Below are 27,835 nucleotides of genomic sequence, written 5' to 3'. Positions count from 1 at the left end.
AATCCACACCAGGACAATCAGAAGGCTCAACCTGCCCTGAAGAAAAACGAGAATGAAAACCAAAATTACAAAAAAAAGCGAAACCAAAGTAGCCGAACTAGCCCGATTATTAAGGGCAAACTCGGCCAACGGCAAGAAGGCCACCCAATCATCCTGATCAGCAGACACAAAGCATCTCAAATAGGTTTCCAAGGTCTGATTGGTTCGCTCAGTTTGGCCATTTGTCTGAGGATGAAACGCCGAAGAAAAAAACAAATCAATGCCCATCCTAGCACAAAAGGACCGCCAAAACCTAGAAACAAACTGAGAACCTCTGTCAGACACAATATTCTCCGGAATGCCATGCAAACGAACCACATGCTGAAAAAACAATGGAACCAAATCAGAGGAGGAAGGCAATTTAGGCAAAGGTACCAAATGGACCATCTTAGAAAACCGGTCACAAACCACCCAGATGACAGACATCTTCTTGGAAACAGGAAGATCCGAAATAAAATCCATGGAAATATGCGTCCAGGGCCTCTCAGGGACCGGCAAAGGCAAAAGCAACCCACTAGCGCGGGAACAGCAAGGCTTGGCCCGGGCACAAGTCCCACAGGACTGCACAAAAGAACGCACATCCCGCGACAAGGAAGGCCACCAAAAGGACCTAGCAACCAAATCTCTGGTACCAAAAATCCCAGGATGACCAGCCAACACCGAACAATGAACCTCAGAAATTACCTTACTAGTCCATCTATCAGGAACAGTCTCCCCACTGGACAGCGGTCAGGTTTATCAGCCTGAAATTCCTGAAGCACCCGCCGTAAATCAGGGTAGATGGCAGAAAGAATCACCCCCTCCTTGAGAATACCAACCGGCTCAAAGACTCCCGGAGAATCAGGCAAAAAACTCCTAGAGAGGGCATCAGCCTTAACATTCTTAGATCCCGGAAGATACGAGACCACAAAATCAAAACGGGAGAAAACCAGGGACCATCGAGCCTGTCTAGGATTCAACCGCTTGGCAGACTCGAGGTAAATCAGATTCTTATGATCGGTCAAGACCACAATGCGGTGCTTGGCTCCCTCAAGCCAATGTCGCCACTCCTCAAATGCCCACTTCATAGCCAACAACTCCCGATTGCCGACATCATAATTACGCTCCGCAGGCGAAAACTTTCTGGAGAAGAAGGCTCACGGTTTCATCAAAGAACCATCAGAACTTCTCTGAGACAAAACGGCCCCTGCCCCAATCTCAGAAGCGTCAACCTCAACCTGAAAAGGAAGAGAAACATCCGGCTGACGCAACACAGGGGCAGAAGTAAATCGACGTTTAAGCTCCTGAAAGGCCTCAACAGCCGCAGAGGACCAATTCATCACATCAGCCCCTTTTGTTCGTCAAATCGGTCAGGGGCTTAACGACACTGGAAAAGTTGGCAATGAAACGGCAATAAAAATTAGCAAAGCCCAAAAATGTCTGAAGGCTCTTCACAGAAGTGGGTTGAATCCAATCATGAATGGCTTGGACCTTAACAGGATCCATTTCTATAGACGAGGGAGAAAAAATAAAACCCAAAAAAGAGACCTTCTGAACTCCAAATAGGCACTTAGACCCCTTCACAAATAAAGCATTATCACGAAGGATCTGAAATACCATCCTGACCTGTTTCACATGAGACTCCCAATCGTCGGAAAAAATCAAAATATCATCCAAATATACAATCATGAATTTATCAAGACAATTCCGGAAGATATCATGCATGAAGGACTGAAACACAGAAGGAGCATTAGAAAGCCCGAAAGGCATAACAAGGTATTCAAAATGGCCTTTGGGCGTATTAAATGCAGTTTTCCATTCGTCACCCTGTTTAATACGAACAAGATTATACGCCCCTCGAAGGTCAATCTTAGTAAACCAACTAGCCCCCTTAATCCGGGCAAACAAATCAGAAAGCAAAGGTAAAGGGTATTGGAATTTGACCGTGATCTTATTAAGAAGGCGATAATCAATACAGGGTCTCAAGGAGCCATCCTTCTTGGCAACAAAGAAGAATCCCGCTCCCAACGGTGACGAAGAGGGCCGAATATGCCCCTTCTCCAAAGACTCCTTAAAATAACTCCGCATGGCGGTATGCTCTGGCACAGACAGATTGAAAAGTCGGCCCTTAGGGAACTTACAGCCAGGAATCAAGTTAATAGCACAATCACAGTCCCTATGAGGAGGAAGGGAACTGGACTTGGGCTCATCAAACACATCCTGGAAATCCGACAAAAACTCAGGAACTTCAGAAGAGGGGGGGAGAGGAAATTGACATCAAAGGAACGTCACTATGTACCCCTTGACAACCCCAACTAGTCACAGACATAGATTTCCAATCCAGCACTGGATTATGTACCTGTAACCATGGAAAACCCAGTACAACCACATCATGCAAATTATGCAACACCAGAAAACGACAATCTTCCTGATGTGCTGGAGCCATGCACATGGTCAGCTGAGTCCAGTACTGAGGTTTATTCTTGGCCAATGGTGTAGCATCAATGCCCCTTAAGAGAATAGGGCTCTGCAAAGGCTGTAAGGAAAAACCACAGCGTCTGGCGAACTCTAAGTCCATTAAGTTCAGGGCAGCGCCTGAATCCACAAATGCCATGACAGAAAAGGACGATAATGAGCAAATCAGGGTAACAGACAAGAGAAATTTAGGCTGCACAGTACTAATGGTAACAGACCTAGCAACCCTCTTAGTACGCTTAGGGCAATCAGAAATAGCATGAGCAGAATCACCACAGTAAAAACACAGCCCATTCTGACGTCTGAATTCCTGCCGTTCTGCTCTAGTCCAAATCCTATCACATTGCATAGGCTCAGGACTCTGCTCAGAGGACACTGCCATATGGTGCACAACCTTGCGCTCGCGCAGGCGCCGATCAATCTGAATGGCTAGAGACATAGATTCGTTCAAACCAACAGGCGTGGGGAACCCCACCATAACATCTTTAAGGGCTTCAGAAAGACCCTTTCTGAAAATTGCAGCCAGAGCATCTTCATTCCATTTAGTGAGCACAGCCCACTTTCTAAATTTCTGGCAGTATAATTCTGCCGCTTCCTGACCCTGACACAGGGCCAACAAGGTTTTTTCTGCCTGATCCACAGAATTAGGTTCATCATACAGTAATCCGAGCGCTTGAAAAAATGCGTCTACATTAAGTAATGCCGGATCCCCTGACTCAAGGGAGAATGCCCAATCCTGAGGGTCTCCACGCAGCAGAGAGATGACAATTTTCACCTGCTGAATGGGGTCACCAGAGGAACGGGGTCTCAAAGCAAAAAACAATCTGCAGTTATTTTTAAAGTTCAAGAACTTAGATCTATCCCCAAAAAACAAATCAGGAGTAGGAATTCTAGGCTCCAAAACCGGAGTCTGAGCAACATAATCTTGGATACTCTGTACCCTTGCAGCAAGTTGATCCACACGAGAGAACAAACCCTGAACATCCATGTCCGTGCCAAAATCCTGAACCACCCAGAGATTAAGGGGAAAAAAAAGACAAAACAGGCTGCAGAGAAAAAAAAAATGGTTCAGAACTTTTTTTTTTCCTTCTTTTGAGATGCATTCAATACATTGCTGGCCATCTGTACTGTTATGACCTTGTGGTTAAGGAGCAACATGGGACGAGCTCTGAGGAGATGGTATCTTTACTGACTGCAGTTCCTGAACCTAACACAACACTAGAAGTAGCCGTGGGATGTTCCTGTCACTCCCTAGACACCTCGTCACAGCCGGAGAACTAACTACCCCTAAAGATGGAAACAGGAAAGCTATCTTGCCTCAGAGAAAATTCCCAAAGGATAGACAGCCCCCCACAAATATGGACTGTGAGTGGAGAGGGAAATGACATACACAGAATGAAACCAGGATTTAGCAAAGGAGGCCACTTCTAACTAGATAGACAGAATAGGAAAGGATACTGTGCGGTCAGTATTAAAAGCTAGAAAAATCCATCACAGAGTTTACAAAAAAATCTCCACACCTGACTAACGGTGTGGAGGGCAAATCTGCTTCCCCAGAGCTTCCAGCTTAACTGAATATAGAATACTGACAAGCTGGACTAGAGCAAACATAAAATGAGCTGAACGATTAAGTCCACAGCAAGTGGACAACAAATGAACATGCAAGGACTTATCTTTGCTGAACTGGACCGACTATCAAGGAAATCCAAGGAGAGATCTGAATCCAACCAAGAAACATTGACAGCTGGCACTGGCTGAAGGTCAGAACCAGGTGTGGTGCAGTTACCAATGTTGCAGCCAGGGGGCGCTGCATGTGCACTTCGGGATGCACTTGGAGACATGATTGTGTTGAAACAGCGACTGGTCATGTGATTAATGGACGCTATGTAAAGCAGGTGTGTGCGTAGCACATGAGGGAGACAGGTGCAAGGTGCTGAGAGAAACCTCGGTGTTGGTGTGCTAGCCCTGAACAGCACGAGGTGAGGACAGGTCACCTGTGGTGAGGACCATGGACTGACGAGGAGTCAGCCTGTGGAGCAGGAGCTCCTACGAGGTAACCCCGGATATGGGGAAAGGACTATGTGTTTTATTGAAGGTCAGTTACTGAACTGTGCGGCATGCAGTCACCCAGGACAACTGGACAAAGGTCCTGCATGTTTACTGACTGTGCTTCAAAGCCATATACTGTGAAGTGCTAAGTATGATGTGAGGTCTGTGATGTGGAACATGGCCTTCTGTGGTTTATGCTGAGTGGATAATAAACCACATGGACTATTTATGAGAAAAAACCGTGCCTGTCTATGTTTATCCTGCTGCCAAGCGAGTATTCCCAAACCCGTAAGTAAGTGCAATCTTACATATGGTGCTCGAAGCGGGCAACGATCCAGCACGCACACGTGGAGTTAATTGCTGTGGCTCGGCGGGGCCACGAAGATTGTGTCTGGCTGTAACTCGGCGGGGTTACGAAGCTGACAAGTGGCTTGCTGTGGATCGGCGGGTCCACGAAGGGGACAAGCGGCTTGCTGTGAATCGGCGGGTCCATGAAGTCTGCAGTAGAGCCTTGTGGAGTGGCCGCGGTTGCAGCGGGAGGTTCCGCAGCGGCTGGAGCTGCAGTGGCATCAGCGGCGGCTTGTGGTCAGCAGCCGGAGGTGCCAGTTGTGTGTGACTGCAGCGGGAGCTGTGGCGGTACCAGCGGGAGCTGGTGAAGTGACATATAAAAAAAAAAAATTTCTTTGTGCAGACTCTTAAAGGGCCAGTACAAGCCCAGAGACATAGGGGTGTACTGGGCGAACTGGGGCCTGAGTGCCGTGGGGAAGTCCACGGGGTGTAACCCAAGGGAGGGAGTATCCCTAATAGTGAGTGGTGACCCAAACGGGGATGGTTGCCCAAAAGGGGGCACAGTCCCAAAAAGGGGCGGTAACCCGAACAGGGGTAGTAGCCCAAAAAGGGGTGGAATCCCAAAAGGGGGCTGCTTCCCGAACAGGGATGGTGTCAAAAAGGAAAGCACTTGCCCAAAAAGGGGCGGAGCCAAAAAAGGGGCGGCAATCAGTGAGGAGTCACGACTGTGTTCTTTTTGGCTGGATGGAGAGTATGTACGGGGGTTGATAGACCCGGGGAGAGAAGCGTCTTTGCTGAGAACCCTTCCAGGAAGTTCTGTGTCACCTGGGGACACTAAACATCTCCAGGTAGCCACTCTCTACATTGTCGCAACTGATGTTTCCACATACCAGGAGGTGGCTGTAGTCCCAAACTTGCCGTATCCTATCGTAATAGGACAAGATTTGGAAGCACTGTGGGACTGGTGGAAAAAGGGTGAAGTATTTGTGGAAATTATGTGTATGGGAGGTAGTAATGTTGAGAATGTGCCCCCTAGAGTTGACAGTCCTAAGGTGGGCATGACCAAGGAAAATGGTGAATGGGCCCAACTTAGTGACACAACGTTGGCAGAAACACCTTCCAAGACTGATGGGTCAGACGTCGGGTTGACCAGTGGGGAGGGAGTGTTTGCCCAACTTACGGACATGTCACCTGATGTGTACCCCAAGAAGACTGTAAGTGACGTGGTTAGTAAAGCCCCTGAAGCTGACACCCGGATAGGGAGCAGCGGGAAGGTTCACCATGTTGTGGGGTGTGAGACTGGCTCTGGGGGTGACTGTGACATGTCTTGGCCAGTAACAAGCGCTAGAGAGGAGTATGACGCTGTGCTATCAGAGGTACTGACACAGAGAAACGACAGGGCTCCACAGGCTGAAGTCATGATAGCGGTGGCAGCCATTCCAGAAAATGTGACCTGTTTAGATGGGGACGGTTGGTTCCCGGATGACCGATCGGGTGGTGGTGACTCCGATTCAGACGGTGACGAAAGCGGAAAAGAGGGCAGTAAGACTGACTCTGGTATAAATAACAAAACTTCCTCCTGTCGCCGGAGACGTAAAAGAGGAAAAGGGGCTGAACGAATTGCACCCTCGGAGAAGAGTGTTAAAGAGGAGACAGGGACAGATGCCAACAAAGATAATATCCCTGAGATAGAAGTCGCCAACTCCGTGCAGCTGGATCAGGTGCGTTACCTGGAGTCCGAGCTCTCAGCAGTCAAGGCCTGGCTTGTAGCGAAGGAAGCACAGGGATTCCAGGAACTCGCTAAAGGATTATCTTGTGAGAAGGAAAAGGTGGCAGAGCTACAGGCCGAAATAAAAACACTAAAAGGGCATGTTGAACGAGAAAAGGCCCTGAGGCAAATGGCGGAGCACAGGTTGGGTGGGCTGGAGAAGGACGTCTCTGAGCTCAGAAGTCACCTGATGGCGTGGCACACTGAGAATAAGGCCTTAGGGGAAAATGTGGTAGTGCAGCAAGAAGCAGTAAGAGATCTTCTCCCAGAGCAGAAGTTACGAGTCAGAGACGTACAGCTGTCAACCCCGAGTGATAACAAGGCAGAGCTGCTGATGCCCATCTTGGCAAAGGATGTTGAGAAGTTTAAAACTGAGGAAGAGCTCGCGCTAAAGGCAGAACAAGAAAGTCACCCGGTCGTGACAGATGTCTTGATGGAAGATTCGGAGGTAAACCAGGAGCCATTTGTTTGTGAAGAAAAGACCTCATTCTTCAAGTGCGTGGTGGAGATACCCGAGGACGTGCGTGGTGCATGTACCAGTGAGGGTGCGCATGAGGCTTTTAAAAAGGCAGTAGAAGCATGTAGTGTGCACTGGGCACCAGAGACAGAACAGTTGGTGATACTGTCGAGTAAGGAAGTCACAGTGAAGCAGGTGGCTATTCTAAGGGATATGCACCTTCAATGTCTCCACACGAAACAGATGATCCTGTTGAGAAATGAGGAAGCCGCTCGACATCTGGAGCTTGCGAGAGAAGCTCAAAATCGGCTAGGCCTTGTGGAAGAAGTCATCCTAGTGCCCAGGGCCGTATTTAGAGTTTATGCTGCCCTAGGCACTTTTCGTGGTGCCTCCCCCATTGGTGAGTATGACTAATGCAGACCCTGTCGGCAGTGACTAAGGCTACTTTCACACTAGCGCCGTGCACTGCACGTCGCTATGCGTCGTTTTGCAGAAAAAACGCATCCTGCAAAAGTGCTTGCAGGATGCGTTTTTTCTCCATTGACTTGCATTAGCGACGCAGTGCGACGGTTGCGTCGCCACCAAAAAACGTTGCATGTAACGTTTTTTGGTGCGTCGAGAACATCTTTTCCGACCGGCCATGCGCGGCCGGAACTCCGCCCCTGCCTCCCCGCACCTCACAATTGGCCAGCGGATGCGATGAAAAACAGCATCCGCTGCCCCCGTTGTGCGGCGCTTTCAACGCTAGCGTCGGTGCGCCGCAACGACGCATAGCGACGTGCAGTGCACGACGCTAGTGTGAAAGTAGCCTTAGGCTACTTTCACATCAGCGATTTTTGCCATTTGGGGAAGATCTGGCAGTTTTTCTGCATCTGCCACATAGCAGATCACTTACGGCAACACTGTGTTCGGCCTCATTCATTCCCTATGGGACTTGCAGACATGTGCAGCACTTGCGGTTTTGCCGTGATCCGGAAAATGCGGTACTTGCAGCAATGGAAAGAAAAGTTGCTAGCAGTGTTTTTTGTATCACCACAAGTGCCGCACATGTCCGCAAGTAGACATCACTACCTGTCCCTGCACCTTGCTAGCTCATCCCAAGCATCCCTCTCTGACCTAAAACTACACTATAAAGCTTAGAAAAACAATTTATTAACTGACATTCCTACGATAATGAGGGCTCCAGGCTACGGCGTAAGTGCATTGTTTTCCCTGTGGAGGGATTCAGGAAGACGGCCGCCACAGGCGGCGCATGTGCAGACTGAGATCGCATCTGGACCAAGATCCGAATCTCCACCTTCGGTGGCCCACAGCTTCAGAAATATGGCCGGCAGGAAAGCAATGCACTCCACTTAGCTCTTACCGCCAACATTGGGCCCGCAGCATTGCACGGATGTGACATCCCCCTCCTCCCATTCAGGGCCCGCTGCATTGTCCCACTTCTGCCACTGCAGACTTCCAGAGGAAGGGACTCTGCCTCCTGTGATCCTGTTTACAAGGCGGGAGACCGCTATTACTGGATCGGGGATGCTAATACTGGGCAGGGACATGTGTATGTATGTGCACACACACGCACACACACACACACACACACTGCACAGGGGGACACAGTAGGCACACACAGACTGCACAGGGGGACACAGTAGGCACACACACACTGCACAGGGGGACACAGTAGGCACACACACACTGCACAGGGGGACACAGTAGGCACACACACACTGCACAGGGGGACACAGTAGGCACACACACACTGCACAGGGGGACACAGTAGGCACACACACACACTGCACAGGGGGACACAGTAGGCACACACACAGACTGCACAGGGGGGGCACAGTAGGCACACACAGACTGCACAGGGGGGGCACAGTAGGCACACACACACTGCACAGGGGGACACAGTAGGCACACACACACTGCACAGGGGGACACAGTAGGCACACACACACTGCACAGGGGGACACAGTAGGCACACACACACTGCACAGGGGGGACACAGTAGGCACACACACACACTGCACAGGGGGACACAGTAGGCACACACACAGACTGCACAGGGGGGGCACAGTAGGCACACACAGACTGCACAGGGGGGGCACAGTAGGCACACACAGACTGCACAGGGGGGGCACAGTAGGCACACACTGCACAGGGGGGGCACAGTAGGCACACACAGACTGCACAGGGGGGGCACAGTAGGCACACACAGACTGCACAGGGGGGCACAGTAGGCACACAGACTGCACAGGGGGGGCACAGTAGGCACACACTGCACAGGGGGGCACAGTAGGCACACACTGCACAGGGGGGCACAGTAGGCACACACACAGACTGCACAGGGGGGCACAGTAGGCACTCACACAGACTGCACACACCCATCACAAGCCAGTGCCACCAGTGCCCAGCAGTCACTCTCCAGTGAGCAGTAGAGCAGAGCCTCAGCAGGATAACCCCGCAGCAGTGTGCCGGCATGAGTGCCTCACTTCAAACCGAGGTCTCGCTCTGGCCCAGTGTTCTCCACTTACTTGTCAGATCCCAGGACCGTCCTAACCAGCTGCGATCTGGACTGGGGATGCTGTGCCACTCTGAATCTCCTCCTTCCAGTCAGGTGAGTTCGGCAGACACTGACTGCACACAGAGTGGGCGTGTCTGTAGTGCAGGGATGCAGCTGCCGACACCCAGCCTTTAACCCAGCAAGCAGCCAGAAGCTGGGGGACCGTCCCAGGGGCATCTGAACCCTGCGCCCCAGCCCAGCCTGCCCCTGGTGGGATCCGATACTCCCACAGCAGCCGGAAGACAGGTGGGTGGGCGGCCCGACACAGGACTATGAGGCAGAAACTGAACTTGGCGCCTCAGCGAAGAGGGGGTAGGGCTTGCACTCCACTGTAGTGATGGGTAGCTCCTGAATGAGCCGGCTCAAAGAGCCGGCTCTTTATAGTGAACCATGTGAGTCGGCTCCTGGCAAGGAGCCATATAAATTTTAAACGGCTCCTTGCCAGTTCCACAGACAGTCACTGATCCTATTTAGCCACAACCCCAAAGCGGAGACTGACAATGCATCCTCCTGCCCGTTGCGGCCACCTGCTGCATGCATGCAGTACTCACAGCCTAGCCTCCCCCATTGCCCTCAAGCCTGCCTGCCCATTCACATTAAAGTTCACAAAAACAAACTGTACTCTATGTGACAGACTGTTGGAATTAGTGTATGTGTCAATTCTTAAAGTTGCTATCACATCTTGAGACCATCAATTCCGCCCAGTGTGAACATGGCCTAAAATGTGTCACTGTAAGGCTACGTGCAAAGTCGTATTCTGTTGCTGATTTGCAGGTTGATTTTGTGTTTGTTACTTTTTACAGCAAATAATATAAAATCTGGTTATTCTGGAAATTATACTCTTTTATGTCATAAATGGCCATGTGTGAAGATTTTTGCTAAAATGATGGATTAAAACATTCCAGAATTTGGCTGTAAATTAAAATGCAAAGGTAAAAAATGAAGAGCCATTTTGGGAGCCAAAAGAACCGGTTCTTTTTGGTGAGCCGATCCAAAAGAGTCGGCTCACCCAAAAATCGCATTTTACCCATCACTACTCCACTGTGACTTGTTTCCGGATCCCTGTGCAGTACACATGAGGGCGGCGCACTGTATCTGACACCCCCACAGCAGCCATAAGACTTAGGAGGGCGGGAGAAGGGAGAAGGGAGGGCGGGCGGACCCGGACTATTTAAAAAAAACAAAAAAAACACCTTGCCTTGCTCAGGTGCCGCCCCCCCGCATCTTACCGCCCTAGGCACGTGCCCTCAAGTGCCTAGTGGCAAATACGGCCCTGCTAGTGCCCAAAGCTCTGGTAGCGAAAGTTGTCGGAAGACTTGGGAGAGTGATGCAGGAGATAGTGAATAAATCCGGTGTGAAGAGACTGAGGATTCCGGCTGATGACGAGGCCCAGGACGTGGGTGAAGATGGGATGGTTCCATTCCTTATTGTCGGGTCCATGGAGAGTCTTGAGAATATCCCGATGCTCCTGGGGTATCGCGTAACGTACCTAAAAGAGATCGAGCAGCTAAGACGTGAGAGAGAGCAGATGAATAAAGAGCTGCAGAAAATGGGAAACAGATGGCCGCCAGCTTCATCTCATGGGTTAGAGAGGCGAAGAGGTTCGCTAAGGGCTGAAGTTCCTCAAGGTGAAGCTAACAGAGGACATAAAGACCATGGAAGAAATGGCCAGCAGAGAGGTTACAGAAAGAGGCTTGATGAAAGAGATAAAAGAAGTGTCGTCTCAGTTAGCTCAGGGCTGAGTGACTTAGGTGGGAGACCCGGTAGAGAACGTGTTGACAGTCAGTCCAGACAGGTCGTATGGGTGCAAGGGGATTGCGACGCCAGATTGACCATGATGCCCAAACCCGACTGAGAGGGGCCTCTCGCCTAGTAGGACAAGGTGACGTGGGTTCCCGGTATCGGAACCCCGGGTTTATGTCATGTGTCCACCCCAATAGGGTTGAACAAAGGGGGGAGGTATGTGGTGCAGTGACCAATCTTGCAGCCAGGGGGCGCTGCATGTGCACTTCGGGATGCACTTGGAGACATAATTGTGTTGAAACAGCGACTGGTCATGTGATTAATGGATGCTATGTAAAGCAGGTGTGTGGGTAGCACATGAGGGAGACAGGTGCAAGGTCCTGAGAGAAACCTCGGTGTTGGTGTGCTAGCCCTGAACAGCACGAGGTGAGGACAGGTCACCTGTGGTGAGGACCATGGACTGACGAGGAGTCAGCCTGTGGAGCAGGAGCTCCTACGAGGTAACCCCGGATATGGGGAAAGGACTATGTGTTTTATTGAAGGTCAGTTACTGAACTGTGCGGCATGCAGTCACCCAGGACAACTGGACAAAGGTCCTGCATGTTTACTGACTGTGCTTCAAAGCCATATACTGTGAAGTGCTAAGTATGATGTGAGGTCTGTGATGTGGAACATGGCCTTCTGTGGTTTATGCTGAGTGGATAATAAACCACATGGACTATTTATGAGAAAAAACCATGCCTGTCTATGTTTATCCTGCTGCCAAGCGAGTATTCCCAAACCCGTAAGTAAGTGCAATCTTACACAGGCTAAATAGCAGAGCAGGAGAGACGATCAGTGGAAGCAGCTGCTAAGCTAAATCCAAGGAGCAGCAGTTCCACTTAAAACCACCGGAGGGAGCCCACGGGCAGAATTCACAAAAGTGCCATTTACAACCACCGGAGGGAGCCCAAGAACGGAATTCGCAACAGAAAGGACAATGGTAGTGGGGGAGGAGGCAATGATGGAGGTGGTAATGAGTACAATGGTGGAGGGGGGAACAATGATGATGGTGGAGGGGGCTGCATTATACCCTTTCAGGGGGCTGCATTATACCCTATGAGGGGGCTACATTATAATTTTGTGGGGGGCTGCATTATGCCCTATGAGGGGCTACAGTATATTCTATGGGGGGCTGCCTTATGAGGGGTTGGCATTATACTCTGAGGGGGCTATATTATATTCTGTGGAGGGGTTGCATTATATTATATGTGGGGGCTGCATTATTCTCTCAGGTGGCTACATTATACTATATGAGGGGTGCTGCATTATGCCCTATGAGAGGGCTACAGTATATTCTATGGTGGGCTACCTTAGGGGGTTGCAATATACTCTGAGGGGCTACATTATATTTTGTGGAGGAGCTGCATTATGCCATATGAGTGAGCTACATTATATTCTATGGGGGGCTGCATTATACTTTATGAGGGGTTGCATTATATTTTGTGGGGTGCTGTATTATACCATATGAGGGGGGCTGCATTATATTCCATGAGGGAGGCTACATTAAATTCTATGAGGGAGCTGCATTATATTCTATGGGGGGCTGCATTAAATTCTGTGGGAGGCTACATTATATTCTATGAGGGGGGCTACTTTATATTCTATGAGGGGCTACCCAATGCCTGCTACATAATTAAAATGTGTACTACCTTATATTATGCCCTGATATTAGCGTGTTTTACTACACAATTGATGGTCTTGAATTTATTTCTATGTAGCTACATAGTGGGCCCCAAGAATTATTTTCTCTGGTGGGCCCAAGGTGCTCCAGTCCGACGCTGCATACAACTAAATATTAGGTTAGTGATTCACAGGAATGAGAAATCCTCAAAAAAAGTAATGTACAATGTTTATTTTTGTTATTTCCTGTAAAGTAGTTAAAAATTATCTACATTTCTCTTTATGTTTTGAATTAGAAAACAGTGTGCATGGTTTCCTGTGTATGGAAATAAAAACTAGTACAAAGATTTAGTGATTAACTCATGTTTTTGAACATACTGCTATTATTTTGAACACTACTGTATATCACACACAATGCACACATCACACAGAGGTGACAGGACGGGGCGCGGACAGCGGGGCTGTGATGATGAGCACTCACCTCTCCTCTCCAGATCTTCTCTCCCATTCTCCACATGTTTCTTCAGAAACTCGGTACATTCAATCTCCAGATAATTCTTCCATCTCTCCCCCACTTCTATGTCTGGATTGTTCCATCTCTGTACGGTGATCTGGGCCTGCGCCATGGTGGGGACATATGTCCACGTCTCTGTGTCCAGGGCCAGGAACTCTCTCCCATCATATCCAAACTGATGGTACCCTGTGACCCCGCCGTCATCTCTCAGCTCACAGCCGGTCATCACCTGGAGAATATGGAGACCTGCAGACAACACAGGAGCATGTTACAGCACAAATGTATGTGTGTGACATGTAATATACAGGAATATGTGAAGGTGTATGATATACAGTTGTGCTCAAAAGTTTACATACCCCGGCAGAATTTTTGCCTTCTTGGCCTTTTTTTTTTAGAGAATATGAATGATAACACCAAAACTTTTTCTCCACTCATGGTTAGTGGTTGGGTGAAGCCATTTATTGTCAGACTACTGTGTTTTCTCTCTTTTGTTTTAAGCTCTGTTTATTAAATGCATAGTAGTACATACAGGCAATGATATCCAACAAATCCCACGAGTTTAACACTTAACCCCCCCCAAAAAAGGAAAAAACAACCCCTCCCATCCCCACTGTGTGCGAACTGAACTCTCACATAACGTCAATGACTACGGTATTGGAACCCGATTACGAAGTGTCTCAATCTGTCTTTCGTGTTGTCTCGTAATCTGGGAATGAACGACGCCCATCTTTCGATGAATTTCCCGGTCATGTTTTATTTGTTTGTCAGTGTGTCCAGCCAATCCATTATAAACAAAAACATAATTTTGGATTGAATAAGTGTTAGTGGTGGTGGCGCTGGGTTTAACCAATGATGGAGGATACTCTTCCTCGTAGCCGAGGCCCAATAATTAGTGATGATCTGATGATCTCGATATATTTTGATAACTATCTGCCAGGATGTTAAAAACCGCCCACTAAGGTCTTAATGGAAAAGTAATGCAATATGTATTTTGGATATATGAATGAATACGATATGCATCCCCAAAAGTGATCTTTATATATAATTGTCTAAGGAGTACTTCCGTCTTTCTGTCTGCAACTTCCGGCACGTCGCTGATTGGTCTCACCGGCTGCCTGTCATGGCTGCCGCGACTAATCAGCGACGTGCACAGTCCGATTAGTCCCTCTCTACTCCCCTGCAGTCAGTGCCTGGCGCCCGCTCCATACTCCCCTCACCGCTCACACAGGGTTAATGCCAGCGGTAACGGACCGCGTTATGCCGCGGGTAACGCACTCCGTTACCGTTGCTATTAACTCTGTTATGACCTGGTGGTTACGGAGTAGCACTGAGATGACCTGGTAGGTACGGAGTAGCACTGAGATGACCTGGTGGGTAAAACCAATCATGGACAAGCTCCGAGGAGGTGGCAGCTCCACCGACAACAATCACAGTTATGACCTGGTGATTACGGAGCAGCACAGAAATGACCTGGTGGGTAAAATGTACAAGCTCTGAGGAGGTGGTAGCTTTACTGACCGCAATCCCTACTCCTAACACGAACACTAGAAATAGCCGTGGGACGTTCCTATCTCTGCCTAGACGCCTCGACACAGCCTAAGAACTAACTACCCCTGAAGATGGAAATGGAAAGCTATCTCGCCTCAGAGAAACCCCCAAAAGGAAAGATAGCCCCCCACAAATAGTAACGGTGAGTGGAGAGGGAAATGACAAACTCAGAAATGAAAATAGATTTCAGCAAAGGAGGCCAACACTATCTAAATAGACAGAGATAGAAAAGGATACTGTGCGGTCAGTATAAAAACTAAAATCCACGCAGAGTTTACAAAAATAACCTCCACACCGACTCACGGTGTGGAGGGGCAAATCTGCACCCGAGAGCTTCCAACTAGCCTGAATATTTCATAATGACAAGCTGGACAAAAGAGACATAACTTAAACCTGAACAGAAGGTCAAAAGCAGGGATACACCCAAGAACTAGCAGAACTTATCTTAAGCTGAAATGGACTGGCCAACAGAGTACTTCCAGGAGAGGACTGAATCCAACAGGAAAACATTGACAGCTGGCATCAACTACAGACTAAAGCCCAGTTAAATAACAAGGCCAGGGAACCGATTAGTGAAGGCAGCTGCTAAGTTCCACTCGAAACCACCAGAGGGAGCCCAAGAGCAGAACTCCCAAAAATACCATTCATAACCACAGGATGGGGCCCAAGAACGGAATTCACAACATAACCCTGTGTGTTCCCAACTTTTTATTATTCATGCTGCCTATGCAGCGTCAATAGTAAAAAGATGTGATGTTAAAAATAATTTAAAAAAAAACAACCTGCTATTCTCACCTTAAGTAGTGTGACGATGCGCTCGCGCCTGCCGCCATCTTCCGTACCCAGAGATGCATTGCGAAATTACCCAGAAGACTTAGCGGTCTCGCGAGACCGCTAAGTCTTTTGGGTAATTTCGCAATGCATCCTGGGAACGGAAGATGGTGGCAGCCGCGCGCGCATCGCCAGAGCTTCGCTGGATTCCGGCGGGTGAGTATATAACTATTTTTTATTTTAATTATTTTTTTAACAGGGATATGATGCTCACGGTGCTAAATACTGCGTGGGCAGTGTTATATACTGCGTGGCTGCTATATACTACATGGCCAGTGTTATACACTGCGTGGCTGCTATATACTATGTGGCCAGTTTTAGATACTATGTGGGCTGTGTTATGTGCTGCGTGGGCTGTGTTATATACTGCGTGGGCTGTGCTATATATTACGTGGCAAGTGTTATATACTGCGTGGCCTGTGTTATATACTACGTCGCCTGTGTTATATACTGCGTGGCTGCTATATACTGCGTGGGCTGTGTTATATAGTAGGTGGGTTGTGTTATATACTGTTTGGCCTGTGTTATATACTGCGTGGCCACTGTTATATACTGCGTGGCCTGTATTAACGCATCAGGTATTCTACAATATGTATGTATGTATATAGCAGCCACATAGTATATAGCACAGGCCACGTAGTATTTGTCTGCTATATACTACATGGCTCCTATATACTAGGTGGCCTGTACTATATACTATGTGGCTGCTATATACATACATACATACATATTCTAGAATACCCGATGCGTTAGAATCGGGCCACCATCTAGTGGAATATATCAGTATTAGCTGAACCACATTTGGAGCATGAATAGGTAGTCCCAAGAGACATATTTGATTGAATGTAAGGGGTTATATATGCCCTGTAGAATATCAGCAAAGCCATGTCAGTGTCGCTATTATAAGGGTATGTGCACACCAGAGGCGTAGCTAGGGTTTTGGTTCAGGGGGGGCGAAGCTTCTGAGTGGGCCCCTAACCAGGTAACCTTGATTACAACTCTGTGACGCGCCCTAATAGTGGAGGAGAACCTCGCTAATCCCGCCCCCTGCACAGTAGCTCTGTCCCCACACATCACCACACACAATCCCGCCCCACCACATTACCACACACAATCCCGCCCCCGCACATTACCACACATAATCCTGCCCCCACCACATTACCACACATAATCCTGCCCCCCACATTACCACACATAATCCCGCCCCCCACCACATTACCACAGATAATCTCGCCCCTGCACAGTAGCTCCGCCCCCCACCCCATCACCACACATTATCCCACCCCCCACCACATTATCACACACAATCCCGCCCCCCACCACATTACCACACATAATCCCACCCCCCACCACATTACCACACATAATCCCGCCCCCCAACCCCATCACCATGCATAATCCCGCCCCCACCACATTACCACACATAATCCCACCCCCCACCACATTACCACACATAATCCCTCCCCCACCACATTATCGCACATAATCCCGCCCCCCCACCACATTACCACACATAATCCCGCCCCCCACCACATTACCACACATAATCCCACCCCCCCCACCACATTACCACACACAATCCTGCCCCCCACCACATTGCCACACATAATCCCACCCCCCACATTACCACATGAGGCTGCGTCCCCACACATTACCACATGAATCCAGTTTGCTTTTGATTTTACACTGTGAATAAAATGTATTAGTATTATTCTGATTTTTAATTATTATTATTGGCATTAACTTCATTTTAAGTTAATTTACCACCTGCGTAAGCACTATTGAATGTTGTCATTATTTACTTTAGTTTAGTTTAGCGGCGTTAATTAGATAGAAGTGAGCATGCCGAGCGTTAGCTGGCTGGAAACAGCTGGCCTCTATATAAAGACCAACATGGATATTACCGCCATATGGTCAGTGGTAGATACCAGTCCTACAGAACATATAACAGATCACTGCACATTTACAGATAATGTCTTACCGCTGACGTCCTTTCTGATAGAATTGTTCATTTTTCCCGTCTTTTCCATCTGGCCCAGACCAACATGACAACTTCTTCCAGTTACAACTCGTCTGCAGAGAATACAACAAAGACACATTTCACTTCTAATATTCCAGCCCCATCACCATCTATTCCCAACCTGCACAAACTCCTCATCCTGCTGATACCCGAAATATTGAGCCGCTGCTGCCGTATGTGTCCCTATTACTGCACCTGATACCCCAATACTGAGCGCCGCTGCTGTATGTGTAATAGTATGCAGGTACTGAGTATGTCACCACGGAACAGACAGACCAACAGTTGAGGGGTTTAATAATGGGAATCAGGTTCTCCTCGCAGGGAGGAAGCAATGGGAAATAACGCAATAAAACAGTGCAAAAATATGGGAGTCAAACAATGTAACTGGAGTAAGCAAGATTTCTTGAGAAAATAACACTTATCAGTCTGATGAGGACTTGCTTGAAGGGTCGTCTTCTCCAACGTAGGCGCCGAGAAACAGCGGCACTTGTCGTCCCTCTGTTGTCCGTGGGCTGAGTAGTCTCTAGGAGCCTGCTGCCTGGGGTTTCGGGAGTTAATGTGGTATGCACAGGCTCTGAGTCTTTAGCTTTACAGCTCAGCCAGAGATCAGGGGCTCTCCACTGTTAAGTCTCTGTACCAGGAATCACAGTCTCTGTACTGATACCGCGGGGACCAGGGGGTCGAAGTCTCTGCACGGGCCAATGTCTCTACACAGGTCTCAAAGCGCCCCTCTCCAGTCACAGCAGAGTCCACTTTCAAGTACTCACAAGATGCAGTCTTTCTGGGCAGCCTCCCTGTATTTGTCCTCAGACCGGGAGCTCTCTCTCTCCTGGAGCGCAGCTGCACCCTGCTCTGACCGCTGCTCACGCTGCTCTGACCCTTGCGCCCGTGCCTTTCCCGCTTTCTGCCCGCTTCCTTCCTGTCCCAGTCTCTAAGTCTGCCCCCTTGGGAACCTGCAGCACAGCTCAATGGTTTCAGGCACAGAGCCGAGAAGGTAACCGCCCCCAGACTCTTCTGGTGTTTCACCTCCTTACATTCCCCCCCTCTTTTTGCTTGCCATTCCACGGGCGAGATTTTCAGGAGTTCCTGTTGGCAATCTTCCAGTCCTTGCACAATCTGCTGCCAGATGAACTCGTCCTGATTGTAGCGAACAGGGGGTACACCAGCCGTTGAACGTTCAGAGCGTCTCAAATCAGCAGGGGCGGTGGTGTCAACTGCTGTGGGAGGAGTCGAGGCTTCCTCCGATACGTTGGTAGTTTCAGGCACCAGCCCTGTTCCCTGGGAGAGATTGGGAGTTTTCCTCATCTTCCACATCTACGTTGATCACTGGCACAGCCGGTGTGGGCGCTGGAGCCAATTGGACTGATTCAGGACTTCGAGACAAACATGGACGCAACATATTCCTGTGCAGTGTGCGGGTGGGAGTCCCCTCTTCCGTTTCGGGCTGGACCTCATAAACGGGACCCCCGTTGCTGAGCCGCCGCTTCACTCGATATGGCATTTTCTCCCACCGGTACTCTAGTTTGTTGTGTGGGCGCTTTTCCCTCACTAAGACTCCAGGCCGCAGGGCTGTCCCTTTTTGAGTAGCTACCTGGGGATGCTCCAATTCTTGCAGCCGGTTCTGCACTAGACGTTGAATTGTCCGCAGCCGACGATGATGTTCTTGAACCCAGGAGTACAACCCCGTCCGTGGGTAGTCCTCCTCGGGTTCCAGCTCCAGCTCTGCCAGCCACTTCCCGGGTCAGCCAAAGAACAAAGAGTAGGGGGTGAATCCGGTGGTGCTGTCTTTCCAATTTTTATACGCCCACACCAATTCAGGGACGGACTCAGTCCACTTTGCCTTCTGGTCCTCTTCCAGGGTCCTCAGCATTTGAATCAGAGTGCGGTTAAATCTTTCACAAACCCCATTCCCCTGTGGATGATAAGGGGTGGTCCGGGACTTATCGATTTTGTACAGCTGGTGCAGCTCCTCCATCTCTCTTCCGAGGAAGCAGGCCCCTTGATCAGAATGGATGCGCTTGGGACACCCGTACACCTGTATGAAGTGTTTGCAGATTGCGTGAGCACCAGACTCGGCAGTCTGGTCCCGTGTGGGCATCACTACGGCAAATTTAGTAAAGTCTATCATCACTAAACAATGCTCATAGCCTTGGTGTGCTGGTCCAATGGTCAAGTAATCTATTGCCAGTAGGTCCATGGGGCCAGAAGACCTCACCGTCTCTGTGGGAGCTTGTTGTTCTGGTGTTTGACCAGCTCACAACTTCTGCATTGCTGACATACTTTCTCCACAATGTTCCTTAAGTGGGGATGATAAAATAGGCGTTGTAACCACTGGAAAGTTTTTTTCTGGCCCAAAGTGTGCTCCTTTCTCATGTGCTTCCTTAGCCACCTGGTCTATCAAGGACGAGTGAATCACCGTCTGCCATACAAGACTGAGTTCTGTTTGCAGGAATACCTTCCAAAACTGGATACCATCCCGCAACTGGAGCCTCTCCCACTGCCGTAGCATCTTCAGTACTTCAGGTGACATGGACCTCCTCTCGTGCCAATTGGGCATTTGTTCAGACACGAACCACCTCAACTGAGCTAGCTCTGGATCCTCCTGCTGCACTCGGACCCACTCATCGCGGCGCTGCTCCAGCAAATTCACACAGGCCTCTTCCTGTTCAATTTCCCGAGATGCTGCCACCGTCCTGGCAGTCTCTCCAAAACCTGGAACCTCCACATCTTCCAGTTCTTCATCCTGGCTGGGTGCTGGTTTGCGATAGTTTACTCAGGAGAGGGCATCCGCATGAACATTCTCAGCTCCTCTTTTATACGAAATTCTGTATCAGAACTTGGCCATTCCGGCTACCCAACGTTGTTCTAGGGCACCTAACTTGGCATTCTCGAGATGGGCCAACGGATTGTTATCGGTGCGTACATGAACTTCTGAGCCAGCCAGATATTCCACGAACTTCTCAGTCATTGCCCACACCAGCACCAACAATTCCAGCTTAAATGAACTGTAGTTTTCTGGATTCCTTTCCGAGTCATGCAAAGACCGACTGGCGTATGCGATGACGCGCTCTTTCCCATCCTGCATCTGCGATAGTATGGCCCCGAGGCCCCCATCAGTGTGCAAGATGAATGGTTGTGTGAAGTCAGCGTAGGCCAGCACGGGGGCCTCCGTCAAAGCCTTCTTCAAAGCAAAGAATGCCTCCTCCTGACGCTTCCCCCACTGTATATTCCTGTTTTTGGTGCAAGAGGGCACTCCCCTCAACAACTCTTGTAGTGGATTAGCAAGGCGGGTAAAGTCTTTTACGAAGCGTCTGAATTATCCTGTGAGTCCCAGGAACGCACACACATCTTTCACAGTTTTTGGAGTTGGCCACTCTTGTACCGCAGCGATCTTCTCCTGGGAAGGCCTCACCCCCTCAGCGGAGACAACGTGCCCCAAGTATTCAATCTCGGTACGGAAGAGGTGACATTTCTGGGGTTTCACTTTCAAGCCATACTTCTGTAGTCGACTCAGAACTTGCTCTAGTCTCTGCAGATGCTCCTCAAAGGTGGGGGCAAAGACGATGATATCATCCAAGTAGATCAACGTGGCTTCAAAGTTCAGGTCTCCCAGACATCTCTCCATGAGTTGCTGAAATGTTCCTGGGGCGTTTGCTAGGCCGAAGGGCATCCAGTCGAACTCATACAGTCCCATCGGAAGGATGAAAGCCGTCTTGGCTCGGTCTTGCTCAGACATGGGCACCTGCCAGTAGCCGCTGGCCAAGTCTAACGTGGAGAAATATCTGGCATTCCCTAGTGCCGTCAGGGACTCCTCTATCCTGGGCAGTGGGTACGAGTTCCGCACTGTGCAAGCGTTGAGCCGGCGATAGTCCACACAGAACCGCAAGGACCCGTCTTTCTTTCTCACCAAGACTATAGGGGCAGCGTACGGGCTCTGACTCTCGCGTATAACTCACTTCTTCAGCCTGTGTGACAGCATTCCCTTCACCTCCTGGTACATCTGTGGGGGTATTTGGCGGTACCGTTCCCGGATTGGTGCCGCATCCCCTGTGGGTATCTCGTGGGTGATGGCTGTGGTACGTCCAAAGTCATCTTCATCTTTGGTGAACGCATCCTGAAATTTCCCCAATATGGCTTCCACCTGAGGTACCTGCTGCGGAGTAAGTTCTGAGAGCTCCGCCCTCATGCATTCCAGTATCTGGCGCCCTTCTTGCAGTAATCTGGGGTCTGGAGCTGCCTCCGCTTTGATGGTCACCAGCTATGGATCTTCTGGCCTTGCTGTCAGCTGTACCGCCTCAGTGGGGACCAACTCGTCTGGGAGGCCCAGGATTTGAGCGACTTCGCTTCTAGGGGGCAAAGTTGTATCTGTCTCCCCCAAATTTATGCAGCGCACACGGACAGTTCCATCCCGCATGGTAGCCAGGGACCGTGCGACCAATATTCCTAACGGCAGCTGGTCGGCTCTGCTGGGCTCAATTTGGACTTCGACCCCTTCCAGCGGGATGCCAGCTCGTATAGGCAGGGGAAGCACTGTCTGCCCAGGGGGCAACACTCGATTGACTGAGGCAGGGGAGATGACTTTCCATCGCTGTATGCTTCCCGGACCTGGGCGGTCCGTATCAGTTGTTGAAAGACCCTTCTCTGGGGGGTTTGGTCGCTCTATTGATGCAGGAACTGTTTCGGGGACTCGTTGAAAACCAGGCTTCCGAGGTCTTTTAACACATTCATGCCCAGGGTCACGGTATGGTCTTTAGCTACCTCTCAATCCACCAGTACCACTCCTCTTCTCCCGAGGTCTTTTCCGCAGACCTCTATGTTCATCCATACCACCCCTGCGACCGGGATGGGCAAGTGATTGGCCGCCATAAGTTTGATCACAGGGCCCCATTCGGGCCGTAGAGCCTCTGTGAAGTGACGGCAGAAATATCTCTCAGGCATGGTGGTCACTTGTGAGCCGGTGTCTATCAAGCACCGCACTGCTCTTCCATTGATTTCTGCCCAGACCAGAGGGCACGTGGAAACAAGCCTGTGGGGACTTTTACTACTCCTCCTCTGTTCTTCACGCTCTGAGCGGTAACCCTCAAGCTCAGAGCCACATACCGTATTTTTCGGACTATAAGACGCACCGGACGATAAGACGCACCCCAAATTTTCAGAATAAAAATAAGGAAAAAAAAAATGTTTCAAATGGGGGTACGTCTTACAGTCCGAATTCAGCTTACCAGTGAAGGGATCGCCATAGGTGGAGAAGTGGTCACAGGGGCCTTTCGGTGGTCCAGGCTGGTGCGTTGACCTCCAGGAAATCCCATCCCAGGCCGGTGCTCTGTGCTTGGGCAGGGGTGGAGGCTCTGTGCTCCGGGGCAGGGGCTGTGCTCCGCTCCAGAACAGTGGCTGGGCTCTGGGGCACAAGCTGTGCTGCGGGCAGTGGCTGGGCTCTGGGGCACAGGCTGGGCTCTGGGGCACAAGCTGTGCTGCGGGCAGTGGCTGGGCTCTGGGGCACAGGCTGGGCTCTGGGGCACAAGCTGTGCTGCGGGCAGTGGCTGTGCTCTGGGGCACAGGCTGTGCTGCGGGGCTGTGGCAGCGGCTCTCTGGGCTCAGTGGGGGCTCTGACGGCATTTCTTCAAAGCCCGGAGGCCCCCCGCTCGTCCGGCATGTTGCGGTGGCCTCCGAGAACATGTGCGCCAGGAAAATGGCCGCCGGGCTGGCGCACGCTCAGATTCAGATCTTGTTGCCGAGATCTCGCCCCGAGATCTCGGGAGACGAGATCTCATTGACGAGATTTGAATCTGAGCATGCGCCGGCCCGGCGGCCATTTTCCTGGCGCCTATGTTCTCGGAGGCCACCGCAACATGCCGGATGAACGGGGGGCCTCCAGGCTTTGAAGAAATGCCGTCAGAGCCCCCACTGAGCCCAGAGAGCCGCTGCCACAGCCCCACAGCACAGCCCCTGCCCGCAGCACAGTCCCAGTCCGCAGCACAGCCACAGCCGCACCAGCATGGGAAGGGAGGCTGCATCGGGACCGCCGCCACTGCCGCATAATTTGTAAGTATATTCCGACTACAAGACGCACCCCCATTTTCCCCTTACATTTTTGGGGAAAAAAGTGCGTCTTGTAGTCTGAAAAATACGGTAGTTTAAAGGAGGGCGCGGGGATGGTCGGCTCAGCCGGGGACACCATCGAGCAATGTGACCGGATTCTCCACAAGTGTAGCATGTAAGAGGGCTTCTCCTCCTGGTAGTTTCACCCTCCTTTCGGGGGGCAGCTTCTCTGTCTCGCACCAGAGGGCTGGCCCCTTCTGCCAGAGTTCTTCTGGAGGTCGCCATTTCTTCACGGACCTGCCTAATCTCCATTCTCAGGTCCTGCACCCACTTGGGGATATTGCCTGCGGTGGTGGTTACCTCCCCGCTCTGCACCCTTCCCACCAGCCCCGTCACTCCCTGTTCTTGTTCTCGCACATGCGCCTCACTGCCAACCTCAGAGAAAGTCATGTCTGGCTTTACTCGCATGCGCTCTCGCAGTGCCTGTTTCATCATTGCTATAAACAAAAAAGAAAGTCTAGCACTCAACTTCGGTAAACGTGAAAAGACGTTTTTTATTTTGTAGCACTCGAAACGTTTCAGTCCTATCATGGACTTTCATCAGTCTGAGACTAGCGGCGGATACCGCGTCTGAAGGCTGCACCCTCATCCTGCAATCGGCACTGTCTCGGCCCATAGGTGCCACTGTATACCGGAGGTATTTACATCCACATGTTACACCGCAATTAAGCATATACTACTTCCCTTATTTGTGCCGTATAGGGTTTTCTCTTTGTACCTTCCGTTTTTTAGCCTACATCTCCTGGCTCTTACCTGGCCCCACAGGCCCACACTGGCACATGACTGATGAAAGTCCATGATAGGACTGAAACGTTTCGAGTGCTACAAAATAAAAAACGTCTTTTCACGTTTACCGAAGTTGAGTGCTAGACTTTCTTTTTTGTTTATACTAACGGTTTGGGAACCTAGTCTATGCACCACATTGTGACTGTGCACACGGTGTTCTCTCATACATTGTTTCATCATTGCGTCACGCAGTCCTGTCACCAGCTGATCTCTGAGCACCACATCAACTGACCCAACCCCTACACCGTCCTTTCGTCTGATAGCAGTGTGAAGCTCTTGTAGGGCGTTCATGAATTGGGTCACGGTCTCCCCCTCCTGTTGTACCCAGTGAAACAGTCGCATGCGAAGTTCCCCTACGTCAGTGGGATCCCCATGTGTCTCCTCAAGTATGCACAGCACTTTGTCCAGGGTATCTCTCTCCCGGGGGGCCCTATGCATGACAGAATCCTATGCCTCCCCCTCCAGGGCCATCAATGCAATTTCTGCCTCCAGGGCTGGTGTCATGGGATGCATCCGCATCATTCCCCGGATACGCTCCGTCCAACTCCACAGCATTACATTGTTCCCAGTGAACCTTGGCAAATTATTCAACATGGCTCCCAGGGAAATGCTAGACCTGTGAACTTCCCTAGCTGCTTGGTCTGCCCTATCCGCGCTACCGTGTGACATCCTGCCGACTACACCAAGTGTAATAGTATGCAGATACTGAGTGTGTCACCACGGAACAGACAGACCAACAGTTGAGGGGTTTAATAATGGGAATCAGGTTCTCCTCGCAGGGAGGAAGCAATGGGAAATAACGCAATAAAACAGTGCAAAATATGGGAGTCAAACAATGTAACAGGAGAAAGCAAGATTTCTTGAGAAAAGAACACTTATCAGTCTGATGAGGACTTGCTTGAAGGGTCGTCTTCTCCAACGTAGGCGCCGAGAAACAGCGGCACTTGTCGTCCCTCTGTTGTCCGTGGGCTGAGTAGTCTTTAGGAGCCTGCTGCCTGGGCTTTCGGGAGTTAATGTGGTATGCACAGGGTCTGAGTCTTTAGCTTTTACAGCTCAGCCAGGGATCAGGGGCTCTGCACTGTTAAGTCTCTGTACCAGGAATCACAGTCTCTGTACTGATACCGCGGGGACCAGGGGGTCGAAGTCTCTGCACGGGCCAATGTCTCTACACGGGTCTCAAAGCACTCCTCTCCAGTCACAGCAGAGTCCGCTTTCATGTACTCACAAGATGCAGTCTTTCTGGGCAGTCTCCCTGTATTTGTTCTCAGACAGGGAGCTCTCTCTCTCCCGGAGCGCAGCTGCACCCAGCTCTGACCGCTGCTCACGCTGCTCTGTCCCTTGCGCCCGTGCCTTTCCCGCTCTCTGCCTGCTTCCTTCCTGTCCCAGTCTCTAAGTCTGCCCCCTGGGGAAGGCTCAATGGTTCCAGGCACAGAGCCGAGAAGGTAACTGCCCCCAGACTCTTCTTGTGTTTCACCTCCTTACATATGTGTTCCTATTACTGCTCCTGATACCCCAATACTGAGCCGCTGCTCCTGTATGTGTCCCTATTACTGCCCCTGATACCCCAATACTGAGCGCTGCTGCCATATGTGTCCCTATTACTGCACCTGATACTCCAATACTGAGCCACTGCTGCCATATGTGTAACTATTACTGCACCTGATACCCCAATACTGAGCCGCTGCTGCCGTATGTGTCCCTATTACTGCCCCTGATACCCCAATACTGAGCCGCTGCTGCCGTATGTGTCCCTATTACTGCACCTGATACCCCAATACTGAGCCGCTGCTGCCGTATGTGTCCCTATTACTGCACCTGATACCCCAATACTGAGCCGCTGCTGCCGTATGTGTCCATATTACTGCACCTGATACTCCAATACTGAGCCGCTGCTGCCGTATGTGTCCCTATTACTGCCCCTGATACCCCAATACTGAGCTGCTGCTGCCGTATGTGTCCCTATTACTGCACCTGATACCCCAATACTGAGCCGCTGCTGCCGTATGTGTCCATATTACTGCACCTGATACTCCAATACTGAGCCGCTGCTGCCATATGTGTAACTATTACTGCACCTGATACCCCAGTACTGAGCTGCTGCTGCCGTATGTGACCCTATTACTGCACCTGATACCCCAATACTGAGCCTCTGCTGCCGTATGTGTCCATATTACTGCACCTGATACCCCAATACTGAGCCGCTGCTGCCGTATGTGTCCCTATTACTGCCCCTGATACCCCAATACTGAGCCTCTGCTGCCGTATGTGTCCATATTACTGCACCTGATACCCCAATACTGAGCCGCTGCTGCCGTATGTGACCCTATTACTGCACCTGATACCCCAATACTGAGCCTCTGCTGCCGTATGTGTCCCTATTACTGCCCCTGATACCCCAATACTGAGCTGCTGCTGCCGTATGTGTCCCTATTACTGCACCTGATACCCCAATACTGAGCCTCTGCTGCCGTATGTGTCCATATTACTGCACCTGATACCCCAATACTGAGCCGCTGCTGCCGTATGTGTCCCTATTACTGCTCCTAATACCCCAATACTGAGCCGCTGCTGCTGTATGTGTCCCTATTACTGCACCTGATACCCCAATACTGAGCCGCTGCTGCCATATGTGTCCCTATTACTGCCCCTGATACCCCAATACTGAGCCGCTGCTGCCGTATGTGTCCCTATTACTGCACCTGATACCCCAATACTGAGCCTCTGCTGCCGTATGTGTCCCTATTACTGCCCCTGATACCCCGATACTGAGCCGCTGCTGCCGTATGTGTCCCTATTACTGCCCCTGATACCCCAATACTGAGCCGCTGCTCCTGTATGTGTCCCTATTACTGCCCCTGATACCCCAATACTGAGCGCTGCTGCCATATGTGTCCCTATTACTGCACCTGATACTCCAATACTGAGCCACTGCTGCCATATGTGTAACTATTACTGCACCTGATACCCCAATACTGAGCCGCTGCTGCCGTATGTGTCCCTATTACTGCCCCTGATACCCC

The 27,835-nt window shown here is 50.4% G+C and overlaps 1 protein-coding gene across 1 annotated transcript in view; it reads right to left on the bottom strand.

Annotated features, from left to right (window-relative positions):
• LOC143803945 (class I histocompatibility antigen, F10 alpha chain-like) overlaps window positions 1–27,835 on the bottom strand; it is a 165,229-nt gene that overhangs the window by 79,454 nt on the left and 57,940 nt on the right. Inside the window, exon 3 of the mRNA XM_077281700.1 lies at window positions 13,499–13,777. Coding sequence (XP_077137815.1) covers window positions 13,499–13,777 — 279 coding nt within the window. The remainder of the gene's footprint in view (window positions 1–13,498; window positions 13,778–27,835) is intronic.

Source organism: Ranitomeya variabilis, chromosome 1, assembly GCF_051348905.1.
Source record: "Ranitomeya variabilis isolate aRanVar5 chromosome 1, aRanVar5.hap1, whole genome shotgun sequence".
In the NCBI taxonomy this organism is placed as follows: domain Eukaryota; kingdom Metazoa; phylum Chordata; class Amphibia; order Anura; family Dendrobatidae; genus Ranitomeya; species Ranitomeya variabilis.
This window is presented reverse-complemented; position numbering and strand designations above follow the sequence as displayed.